Here is a 13,095-nt window from a genome sequence, read left to right as displayed (position 1 = left end):
TGCGGTTAGGATTGAGGTTTCGGATCAATAGTATGTCGGAAACTAAAGCCTGCACCCCTGATTTTTGCTATCAAGAGGAGTTGTACATGTATACACAAAATGCAGTTTATTTTCTTTTCAATCAAAGGTTTATTGAGATTTGACAATCATGTGTGCACATAAGTAAGGCAGATTTGACACCCTGTAAAGTTACCTACTGTACAATATCCTATGAGAAAAGTACATTCAATTCAATGCACTTGCAAGTTGTAAGACATTGGAACATTTGACGAGTCAAACATTAATTGTATAAAATCTATTCTGAAAGGCAATGTTGGGCCCATATTTCGATGTAGGGCCTGTTTTGTAGGCTACTTTGAACATAAGTTTAAAGTATTTCTAATAGTTGAGATCTGATTATGATTTAAATATTCATTCATTCAAGTTTTCCATTATAAAGACACAGTTGAGGAAATTAGTCAATTATGACTAATATTCACACGGCCATTTTGCTTTTTATGTCGTCTGGTCGTTGGGGTTTTCCACTACTGGTTTCCACCACCAAGTATGACATGAGAGTCAAAATGACCATCATGTGAATGTGGTAATTGTCAATAAAATATTTACCGTATAATTATAAACAAATGACACGTATTTACATAGATTTGTCTACAGAGTCTTGTCTTGAAAATGAAGACTAATAAAATACAAAGCATTTGGAGCACCTATCTGTGATTCAAATAAAGGTATTTACAACAATAAACTGTCACACTAGTTTGACAAAAAAAAGTAAAAAACTAAAATTTGATCACTTTTTATATTTAATCAGTTCTACTTATTAGCTTAGTGATTCACTTGCATCAACAAAAAACTACTTCATAAAACAGGCACTTGAATTAGAATAGTTATATTAAATATCTTTATAACATGGCACATTTCCCTTTTATAACTTGAGGCACAATTCCTGTGTCTCATTTAACCAAAATATGTCTCTTTTTTTAAGGCAGCTTTTATTTTCTTTCGTTAGATTTCTTAGTGCTTATTGAGGGTGAAATCTAGCAGCTTGTACCTATTCTCGCATAGATGTGCAGTGATAACAAGTGTCTTTAAATACAATACAAACAACTAAAGTAGAAGATGCATTGCCCTGTCTCAGATGCACTGCCCTCAGTGCCCTGTCTCATATGCATTGCCCTGTCTCAGATGCTGCAACAAAAAAAAAGGTTAAAAGAGCACTTCAGTTCAACCATTTTCAACACTACATTCATATAATTGGCCCTATAACTAATGCTCATAAGATGGTACCATTTCGGTCTACAGACACATCCACACAGCGCTCCCCTGTAGTTCTCTCATTATTGCCACTGCAGTTATGATTACCGCCAGTGGCGTGCACATTTAGAGGGGCAGGTGCTCAAGTGAAAAAAGGGCACCTTGTGCAGCGCGTGGAACCGGGCGGTTGTGAGAGATTTATAGATTTTTGGGCACCTAGTGTCATTTATCTGTGCACGCCACGGATTACCGCTCTGTGGTTTTGTCTATATTCACTCTCAGGCCTCATACACGTAAATATCAAACGAACATTCTGTGTTCCGTCATGTGTTTCATGGCCGCCTCAATGCTTTTCCAATGGAAGTCACGTGGTTTGACCAAACACTTGTGTTTGATGTGGGGTGGGGGGGGGGGGCAATCAAACACAAGTGTGTGTTCGTTTGATATGTGTGTATGAGGCCTCGTGCACACATGTCGGACGAACATGCTCTGGAAGTCACGTGGTTTGACCAAACACTTGTTTGATTCCCCCCTCCCCCATCAAACAAGTCTTTGGTCAAACCAAAAAAGCATCGAGGCGCCCGTGAAACGGAACAGAGCATGCTCGTCCGACATGTGCGTACGAGGCCTTGGGCCTCGTACGCACGCATCAAACGCCGTCAAACACATTTTTTGGTGGTGTTTTCGACCAAACATTTGTTTTGATGGTGTTTGATATGTGTGTATGAGGCCTCAAGAGTTCTGAAACCGTACTCTAAGTTTACCCCAATGACAACATCAGTGGTACTAACTTCAAACACTGAAAATGGGGGATGTTCCCCTTTTTAGATTCTGTAGAAATACCTACATTGGATCAGTCTAGATGAGATTATTTATCTCAAGGGTATCTTCGTACTGTAGCTGTAGAGATACGCAGTGATCATTAGTAGATCAAGTATTTTCTTAGGTGGAATTTCCGCAATGTTAACATTTACACTTTTTTTAAATGGCCAATAAATCCTCTACTCGTCATCATTCTGAAACTTCTGGATTACTTTAGAAATTCCCAGCACAATACGTACATAATCCCTTTTCTTCAAGCCTTCAGCAATAAATGGCACCAAGTGGAAACGAGGCATTTGTTCCCTCAGTGGATCATAAGTGTCTTCTGCTGGTCAACTTTTGAGGTTGTCTGTTAACTGGATCATTTATGCAACAACTTTCTGTTTCATTGTGGAGAGTTTTTCATTGAGGAATACTTGGATGTGAGGCCAGATCTTGTTCGTTTCTGTTCCAGAGAATGTTTCCAGCACTCCTTTGCTCCTGCAAGGGGAATATGAATACAGGGTTTAGAACAACAAAATGGTAATCTTGTTGTCAATAACGAATGCCGATGTAAAATGTTTAAGAACTATGTATGGGTATACAGTATAGGCCTAATGTAGTGTGGTTTAATACCAAAAAAGAACCAATAACAAATTACAGAAACACATTCTATTCTATGGCTTCTTTTTTTCCCCATTTCCATTTTATCCTTGCTATGTTTTCAACTTAAAAGATAACCAGGTAAGCACATCCTGCTGTGAAAAAAAAAAAGATGAATATCCATTCCAGTTGTGCACGTTTTTCATAGAAGTAGTGTGTCGTTTTTCATATAGAACGCCCATATATAGTGCTGCCCTATCTTCTTGGGACTGTTGAGCAACATTCCAGTCAATCACAAGGCCATGAGGAATGTGAACAAAAAGCCTGACCCAGGTTTGGAGAGCAAGATTACGATGCCCTATAGCCTAGATTCAAGGTGTTGCTGTTGAAAGAAACTGAAATAAAGCAGGAAGAATTCACACTCCATTCTGACCCTCCAATTAAACGGAATGCTACTGTATATGAGTGGCAAAGTACCATCCATAAAAGGGATAATGGCCCACTAATGGCTACATTATCATTCCTACCACCCTTTCAACAAGGGTTAATCATATTTTCCACACCTGCCAGCAGAAGTCAATACTGTGCTTGGAGACTACAGAGCTTAGTTTGTGTAATTGTAGTAATACAAGACGGGTATAGTAATAAAACAGGCGCTCAGTGAGTGCCATATTTGCCACTACATGCACAATTATGCTGCAGTGATTATCCCATTTTGGGGCGGGAACCCCTTTTGGTGTTTTAAACATTAGCTATTGAAAAATAGCAGATCTACAAGCTCACAGCGCGCCACCGAGTGGTAAATGGTGCATTTATATAGCGCCTTTATCCAAGGCGCTTTACATAGATTGTGCATTACATTCACCCATTCATACACCGATGGCAGCGGGAAAACCATGCAAGGCACCAACTAGCACATCGGGAGCAATTAGGGGTTCAGTGTCTTGCTCAAGGAGTGGCGCGCTACGAGCTCGTAGGTCTGCTATTTTTTTTTGAAAAATCGTGTGAAAATATTTATTTCAGAAAACCACCTGTAGTATTCCAAGACTGGCTCAGTCTGGTTTTCGTAGGCCTTCAGCCTCCGCGTGACAGTCTCTGGGGTGTCATCCTCCCTCTGTACCAGGGCTTCTCCTGTGTCGTCGTCCAGACCCTATAGAGGGAATACATGATATACACATGTGGCACAGGGTTATACCTATCTTATCCAGTATCTACCACTGTGGAATCTATAGACATGGGGTTCGAAATTCCACTGCAGACTGGGCATCCGTTTGGCGGAGCGTCTAAAAGTACACAATTGGCCCGTGTTCTGGAAAGGAAAGCCCAGAAATGACCAAATTTCTCCTTTCATCGTCAATGGCAAATATTGAGTCGTGTGCGGACAAAAGCTGTATATAGGAGGGGCTGGCGCCCCTCAAAAAGGCACCTGCCACGCCACTTGAATTAAGTTGACTTGATTGACTGACATCAAAAAGGGTTAGGGTCCTGTTATTTATTTGCCTTGCTCATCATCATCAAATAAACTATTTAATTTTTCACCAAAGACGGGAGTGCCTTGGATTCTTTTCTTTTCAAGTCTGCAATTCACATTTTGACAAGCGGTACTGTACTACGGCAGCGCTTCCATTCCTCTATATCAAAAAGGGTCCGTCAGCTCAAACCCGCAATGGCGATACCATGTTTTCCAAGAGTGTTGCACACAGACGTCCGTATAGCATTACAAAGTTATAAACAAGAAAACCCAGCCGATTCCATTTCTCCCCCTCTATTTCCCATTTCCGCTATTCCAAAGCCCCCCTCATGAGGTACATTTTTAAACTCTTTTCAGCAATGGGATAAACAACATTTTTTTGTGGGTAGATCTGGTTGAGCCAGTCAATGTGAAAGTATATAGCTCTTAAGTCAAACGTCAAAGTGCGGGCGAACCCTGTCATGCGGGATGGGGGCGGCGCCTGCCAGTGTAAGCTCACGTCCGGGCTTGGCGATGTGCAAAGAGCTGGTATATCCCAGTCACAATATGACATATCATTTTGTTCTTGTTTTTCCCTCCCTGTGGCCAGTCCGGGGCTCTGTATAGTTTTTTATTTTTTAATCCCACGATTTTGCATTGTCAATTATCTAATGTAATCCTGGGTGCTATACACTCACTCTGCCAATCTGGGAAGGGCCTCATGCTTCCTTCTATGCATGAGGAATCCGAGCTGCTTCTTTTCACCTGACAGGGGGCGGGGGGGGGTTTCCCAAGGTTGGACGTAGCGTGTGGAAGGAACACGTTATTCCGACCAGTTCCTTTTCCCTCCATTCATTCTGAACAGGAGGATGTAGTTTCAGAGACCTGCATTAATTTATTGTATGTTTTCTTTTCTCAGCACAACGAGGAACAGTAACATTTTTCCTTTTTCATGCAGGAAGTGCAGTACGACAAGTTCACTGTCCTCGCTTGACCTTGGAGGTTCTAGAATGAATTGTTTGACCCATAAAGGACCGTCGGCAGTCTCTTGTTACAGTAGACATGCATACAACTACAGTACACCTCCTGCATATACGATAGTTTTCTTGACGTTGTAGTGACGGTGTTTGGCCTGTACAAAACATACTACAATGAATAACACATGTGACCACTGCTGCTGCTTTTATATACATGCACAAAATACTTTGGGCTCCATGTTCGTCACCGCTAAACCCCTTATCCCTGAACTTCCTTGCCTTTTTTTTTTTTTTACTATTTTGCTAAACATTTTTGAATAGTTAAAATGGCCAGTCTACAAGCTCACAAGCGTGTCAATGTAGATTGACTAGTTGAACTATTCAAAAAATGTTTTTCAAAATAGTAAAAAAAAAAAAAAAAAAAGGCAAAGAAGTTTAGGGATGAGGGGTTTAGCGGTGACGGAAATGGAGCCCTTTTAAGCCTTGGCTCACTTTGGAACCAGTGTGTGATGTATTGTCTAATCTAATGACTATGTTCCTTATTCAAACAGGGCTGTGGACAAGCTCTGGTTAATGATTAAGCATAAAAAAACAGAAGGTGTGATGCTGGGAGGGTCTGAGTTACTATTGTGGAAGAACTTAACAGTCTAACTACAGGAATCTTAGGCTATGCCAAGCGCATGTCTTAACCGTTCCCTTTTCACTCAAAAAAGACCCTGCACTTTTTTCCAACCCCGGTCCTGACTTACAATCTTCAATCATTCCTGTCTGTAATTTAAATCTTTGCATAAATCTAATTTTAGTCGACATTAATTATCATGCCTGAAGAAGGTCAGTAGAGCGAAAGCTTGCAAAATACATACTTTGATTGTGTGCAGATCTGAGTGTGTGCGGAGCTTGCTTGATTGTGTGCTTGCTTGATTAACGGTTTGCAGAATTACAGCACATTTCAAGTATACAACTCAATACAAAAACCGTTAGCTGTGAGTGGACGACACCACAAAGCATTACACTTGTTTACAATAGGGTCCACCATTTTCAATTCATCAAAAAGCTTCCCTTCATTTGTTCCATTGTCTCTTTGTGACTCCAGCACCTCACTTAATTTTTTTTTTAGCAGATGAGCGGTGGTTCTTTTTACATTTAGGCAACATTAATTAGAAAAATCCTGGTGGGACATTGATGCCAAGTCTGGAGGCGGTATAAATGTGTCTCTGTGTTCCCATCTCTATAAAATAAATGTATTGCTGACCATAATGACAAACAATCGAATTACTTCCAGTGTTTGCTCTGCTAACAATAAACTAGTATGCTGACAATGACTAGCTTTACTGGTGTTTAACAGCATGCATGAGAGCAAAGGTCCCCACTTGAATTCCCCTAGCAAACACATCTCTAACCCACTCAGCCTTCAATCCTTATCCTTGGTCTGCAACTCGTTGATTTTTCCCTCTGCTTCATATATCACATCTGTCTGCAGCGGGTTCACGTTCTTAATTCTTTCACTTTTTATTGTCATCTCTTCTAGTGCTGTTGTTTCCCTGTACTCCTATGTGTACCTACTCTCTTCTGTCCTCTCTCATTCTATCTCTCTAACTCATCTCCTCTTACTGTGTCGTATCTGGTCCATACCATACTGTTAAAGCTGGGAGAGCACTGAATTAAGTTTGTGACACGGCAGACGGAATACAAATAGCCACAGGTAATTCGGCTCCAGGAGTGTAAACAAACCATGATCACCCTGAGAAGAGGGTCTCAGGCCGACACCCACGTAGGTGCCAACACATCACACATTACTTATGAAATACGCATAGAATTATTGGTTCCAGATTCCTCAACTGAGAACCATAATTATTATAGCCATTTAGGACATTTAAGATATTATTATAACTGCAAAGGCGTGTAGAAGAGCTCCTGAATCCTAACAGACGTTCACGTTCAAAATGTATTTGTGAGGAAAAACCTTAGAGTAGGCCTATATATATTAATAGTCCCTGGATTTCATCCACTTGCATTATATGTTGCTCAAAAGCGCATGAGGCGATTTCACTCAATTCCGGGTAGGAACAGAACAGAGTGCATTCTGGGATGGCATTGGGCCAAAATACAAAGCAAACTAAATAAGGTTATAAATATAAATATATATATGAACAACGTAATAAACCAATACTTTGATGCTTTTGACCAGAGAATACGTACAGCCACCCTCGGCGGGTTGAAGTCCATGTTGTAGACCCTGCCGCTGGCCGCGTGGATCCAGCGAGCGGTCAGCCTCTGCTTGATGGTCTGGAAAGGCACGTCCAGGTTGATGACCGTGTCCACGCAGTAGACGGTGTCCAGGGCCTCTGCCTGGGACACTGTACGAGGGAAACCTGGGGGAGAGACCAGGGCCGGATTAACACCTCTGTGGGCCCCTGGGCACTGAAGCTCACGTAAATCTTTGTGTGTACGTGCTGTTTTGGGGAGGTTTTATGCCGTTCTATTGGCCTATTTCCGGGTTGCCTACCACCCTAGAGTGACAGCCAATCTAGATCAGCTATTTTCGGGGGGCAACCCTGCACTCTTTAGCTAGTGGAGATGCGACATGGGTTTCTAAACAAATGTGTCCAACACAAAATACTGTGTTTACAGACGGGTAAAAGGGGCAGGGGCTGAAGCCCCCTTTGATGTCTATGTGTGTATAAGTATATATATGAAATGACTACATGTGTTCTCCTTAACATTATAATTTAGCTTGGAAATAATGACGTTCTCACCGTCCAACAACCAGTCCGTCTGCTCCATGGCCCGCAGTTCACGCAGGATGAGACGAGAGATGACACCGTCCGGCACCAGCTGACCCTGGTCAATGCAGGACTTCATCAACAGGCCCAGCTCTGAGGCGCGCACGCACGCAAGCACACACACACACACACACACACACACACACACAATGGATACATGAATGGATAGATCGAGAGAGAGACATTCAGAGAATCTTTGATTGACAGACGGAAAGGAAGGGAAATTAAATATATATATGTGAAAATCACACCCGTGTGAAGTGAGGGGCGCTCTTATAATCGACGATTATATATACATCACCCTGAGGTATAACATGTCGATTTGCTCGTCCACATATTGACGTCAATTCTCCAATTCTTCATTGTCAATGTTTGTGTATAAGACGGAAATCTATACACTAATGGCTGAAGGGGCGTGCGCCCCTCAAAAACTTGTTTTATTGCCCTGCCAACAGCTTGTGCACATGTATACGCTTTCCATGGTGCGTCCTGCAAAGAAGGAGGACAGACCTAAAGTGCCCACCACCACCACCACAGAGTTTAGGGGTCCCACTGGAACGTGCATCCATGTGTCCTCCCGGTAAGGGGCTCCTCACTAGCAGGTAAGCCAGTGGAGCACACCCGAAGTGCGTGGGGAGGAATTAATTGGCATAACGACTACATTTTGGAGGGAAAAGTGGCAAAAAATAATAGGCTTTTCTCTATTGAAAAAGAAAGGGGGGGGGGGGAAGTCAGCGTTTTGGAAAAACAGAGTACGCTCCTCATCTCATCACCCCATATCATTGTTTTATAGTGTTAAGGCCTATTCATAGTCTGGATTTTCGGTGGTGAGGTGACCACCGCTCCGGTGGTGAGCTGACCACCGACCGGAGCTGAAATAACGTTGATCGGTGGTGGGTAAAAGCAGAGAGCAGGGCTGCTGGAGCGGTGGCGGTGGTTTGCTCTTCACCGCGGCTCGTGGCGCCATGTTGTAGTTCGGTGGTCACCGTACCACCGAAAATCCAGACTATGTATGAGCCTATAGTTGTTACTTTGTAGCGTGTCCTTTTAAACGGCCGAGCATATTTTCCCTGTTTCCTCCGCCTTAATTGGTCTGCGTCCAATGACTGACTGAATGGAATTCCCTGAGCCACAATGGAGGAGGAGGAGCAGGAGGCCCTCTTTCAAAGCACGTATGTATCTCTGTGACACACAAAACTCTGGGTAAAACAACACTCAAATAGTAGACTCACCATCAGTGGGAAAACTAAATGACCAAGGGCTCCATTTTCGTCACCGCTAAACGCCTTATCCCTAAACTTCTTTTGCCTTTCACTATCTTGAAAAACATTTTTGAATAGTTCAACTAGCCAATCTACATCGACACGTTGTGAGCTTGTAGACTGGCCATTTTAACTATTCATGGGGATAAGGGGTTTAGCGGTGACGAAAATGGAGCCCCAAGTGTATTAACTAATTAACTAATCAATGTAAAGAACCAACCCATAAGTGTATGTATTGTCTCACATCTACAATCTACAAATAGTATAGGCCTATATAGGCAGAATGTTTTATCAAACTATTGGAGGTGTCATTTTCTTTCTTTTTCTTAAAATATTATCAATGAACAAATATTGTCGATGTTAAAACATGCTAAACAGAACCTATGCAAGAGAGAATGGGCTGCTTTAGGACGTATGAGAGAGAGAGAAAGTGGACTCCTGCTCCTTTGCTTTGACCACACACAAAACCCAAACTGGGTGTTTATAGCAAACAATAGCCTGCATTGTTGCGCGGTTTCCACAAGTGACAAGTCGTAGGCGTATCATGGCAACCACCGTTAAAGAGACATTTGAGGATATTTCAGACGTGGGTTTTAATTTATTTATTATAATTAATGTGAACGGCACCATTCAATATTTGGCTTACACAACTCGGCCTATAGCAACACTTCTGAAACTCTTACTCTTGATCAAATGAGCATGAATGCTTTTAGAAGCCTGGGAAAATGAATGTGGCGAGAAAGTGGATTACCGTGTGTTATGTGTTCAGATTGCAGATCAAGGTTACAGTAACATCAAAGTGTCTTTGAACATTAAGGCCTGCAAGCTGGCTGCCACCGGAAAGCCTTTTTGACTCCATTAATAATAATAATAATAACAATGAATTTTATTTATATTGCACTTTTCATTCACAAGGAATCTCAGAGTGCTCCATTACGGAGCTGTGCGTGTCCCTGGGTCCGTCCCTGGCTTTCTGGCTGGTTCTGTCCGAGCACGAAAATTGCGTTTGGTTGGTTTTCACGACCAAGTGTCACTGTTGCGCAGCCTAACACACACACACACACACACACACACATTAACTGTATATATATGATGATTTTCGGGTGTGACAGTACAGTATATACAATAGAGGGACCCCCGACACGGTAACTGTCATTTCTCAACCGTTTCAGATGCGCGGCGGCTCGCCGGAACCCGGGCCCGGCACCCTGGACGCATTGCTGTGGGTCTGGAAGTTCCAGTTGAAAATAGAACCGAACTGGTTCAACGCCGGTGGAAGGAAGGGGCCACTGTGACGCCGCTGCAGAGTTTCGGTAAATAAATATATAATGTGTATCCATGAAACGGTGACATATGGAATTCTTCTGTGAGATTAAATAGTAATTTCTTTTCCGAGGTGGAAACACTTTTGTAGGATATTTTCCTTCCCTATAGTTCTCCCAAACGTGCAGGTCAAACCAAGGTAATAAGTGAGGATGGGGCCCCCCTTCAAGGTGCAGATAAGGTCCTGTAATGTTTGCAGTGTACACTTCACTTGCTATAAACACACTCTATATTGTCCTATATACCTTGACCTTGGCTAGAGATCACATGCACGCACGCATGCACACACACACACACACACACACACACACACACACACACACACACACACACACACACACACACACGCACGCTCTGTTTAATCGTACCTGTCCTTTAACATGCAGGTGCAACTGAATGTGTGATATCTTGGTGGTATCTTTTTGTCTTGTGTATACTTTTCATTCTAATTTCTTCAATTTGTTGTGAAGTGCAGCAGTTTCAAGCCTCTATACAGAAAGATATAAGGTAAGTATTTGTTTGGGTTGCTCTCACAGCAGCCTATATATCCCAGAAAATACACTTGAGATGCAATATCTGAGTTTGTTCATTAGACTAATGTAATTGACTATAATAATATGCACCAGATGCATGGTGACAGAATTGTGTCACCTGGCAGTGAGTCACTCACCATACACGCCCGCGCCCGCGCGCACACACACACACACACACACACACACACACACACATTAAATTTCGGATGTATTGAATGCACAGGACCTCAATGGAAATACGCCATAGGCTTTATTTTTGGTTTATCCTTAATGCTTTTGTATAGTAGGCCTACCTCTGTGCTTTTTTGCAAAGTGCTATAGTATTAAATCAATCAATCAATTAATCAATAAAATAACCATATTCACAGCAACATCACACGGTACCCATCAAACCACAGTTTATGGTATTTATAACTGAGCTACAGTTGCTTGCTAGCCACACCAATGTTCCATATTCCATACATTTCGAATAGTAAAATGCATGATTATAGAGCAATGGCAGTTCAATTACAACATCATTTATGACATATATGACGTGTGTGGTACTGGTAATGGATATATTCCGCTCAGCTCACCTGTCTTAGCTTTGATGTTAGCCCTCAAAAGATCCCCGCTAGAAAGATGTTTGGGTCCAAAACTTTTCACTATGCGCGCAGATACCGTTCCTTTCCCTGAGCCAGGGGGTCCCATTATAACGGCACGGAATATAGATCGTAAAGCCATGATGATGATCTCCTATACTTTCTCAAAATTAGCGTCTTTCCTTTGAATCCTTAAAATATCTCCCGACTCCGTCTTGACCATGCGCATGAAATTGCCCTTTTATGGAATAACAATGATGCTCTCAACGGACCCAGAGATTATGTTCAGTTCATGCGTAGGCTACTTGGTGCAGCCACTTTGAATCCTAGACCTAGATAGCCTACTACGCAATAATAGTCATGAAAGTGGGCGCGTCTTTTGCAGCCTGCCAGTGCCTTGTAGCCCAGCTGGACCTTAGAAAAATATTCTTTCTTTCTGCAGACATGCAGAGTATAGGCTACAGACGGAGGAGGAGGAGGAGGAGGGCGAATGAGGACACGTTCCCTGCTCTGGCACGTACTACGTAGCCTCCCTAGCAGAGACGAAATGTTTTTATAATCGTCATGGGGGCGCCCACCCCCCCCCCCCCCCCCCTTCCCCACTACCCCTCCCTGCGGGGGAAAGAAGTTGTTTTTATTTCGTTTCACAATAAACCCAACTTGCGTTAAGGTTCTAAACACTTTTGAGTAACACCTTTTAATCCTGTCACGGTGTTTAGATAAAAACAGAAGAGCATGTTTAAATGCCATGATTGCACTGAGTCAACTGGTAGGCTATACTCCATTTCTTTGTGAACAATTAAGTAGCCTAAGCAGAGTACAGTACTTAGCCTATAGCCTACTCCCAAGCCAAAGCCACCCCTATATTTTTTGGTTGTTTATTTCATTATAATTAATTATTACTCAAGTTCATAATGCAGTTAATGGGATTACAAGTCAAATAGTTAAAAAGATAAAAGTTCATGCATAAGTGTATTTAATTGTGTTATTGTTCTATGTAATGTTAGTCTCTTTTCAGCTCAAATACAAATAGTCACTGTGTTTCTTCCCTGCCAAGAACTAAACAGAGCTATAGCTCCTCTAAGCCACAAGGGGGCAATATAACGTACGGCATACTATAGCATAAATTTGAAAGCACTATATTTCTAAAACGATGAAACATTTCAAAGATTCCTTTTCAGGCAAACATGTCCACCCTAAGATGAACCTAAGTAGGCTAGAAGGGTGGCTGGCTGGGTGCATGGCTATAAGCATGAAAACAGTATGGTTGTTTTTCACCACCTGACACCCACACAAATACACACGCACATATTAACTGTGAGTGGACGACCAATAAAGCACTAGACTTGTTTACCTTGTTCAATTCATCACAACATTTAGAGACATACAAATATACACTTCTAGAGAGAGAGAGAGAGAGAGAGAGCAGGCTACATGTTTAAAGTCGTTTGTCATGGACAGACTGGGAAGCCATCTAGTGTTCACCAGCAGACACTGCATGTGTCTGAATAATTATTATGGATGCAGCGCA

At 42.2% G+C, this 13,095-nt stretch overlaps 1 protein-coding gene across 3 annotated transcripts; it reads right to left on the bottom strand.

The window, feature by feature from the left end:
• Positions 1 to 117: 117 nt before the first annotated feature.
• Positions 118 to 11,962, bottom strand: ak3 (adenylate kinase 3). 3 transcript variants are annotated; one of them, XR_013963408.1, is made up of 7 exons: positions 11,559 to 11,962; positions 7,839 to 7,958; positions 7,282 to 7,454; positions 3,687 to 3,805; positions 2,352 to 2,553; positions 1,919 to 2,266; positions 118 to 1,886 (listed from the first exon to the last, which is right to left on the bottom strand). XR_013963408.1 is itself a non-coding variant. In XM_080755332.1 (5 exons), exons 1-5 carry the CDS (start codon positions 11,704 to 11,706, stop codon positions 2,439 to 2,441), a joined length of 675 nt encoding a protein of 224 aa, XP_080611458.1. In that variant the 5' UTR covers positions 11,707 to 11,962; the 3' UTR covers positions 118 to 2,438. The 3 variants fall into 3 exon arrangements, 1 of the variants encoding a protein (XP_080611458.1); XR_013963407.1 differs by having other exon boundaries at positions 1,919 to 2,553; XM_080755332.1 differs by having other exon boundaries at positions 118 to 2,553.
• Positions 11,963 to 13,095: the final 1,133 nt, after the last annotated feature.

This window comes from Protomyctophum bolini (assembly GCF_963924005.1).
Source record: "Protomyctophum bolini genome assembly, chromosome: 22".
NCBI classification, from domain to species: Eukaryota; Metazoa; Chordata; class Actinopteri; order Myctophiformes; family Myctophidae; genus Protomyctophum; species Protomyctophum bolini.
The sequence above is the reverse complement of the archived record's forward strand: the minus strand, read 5'-3'. Positions and strand labels throughout refer to the sequence as shown.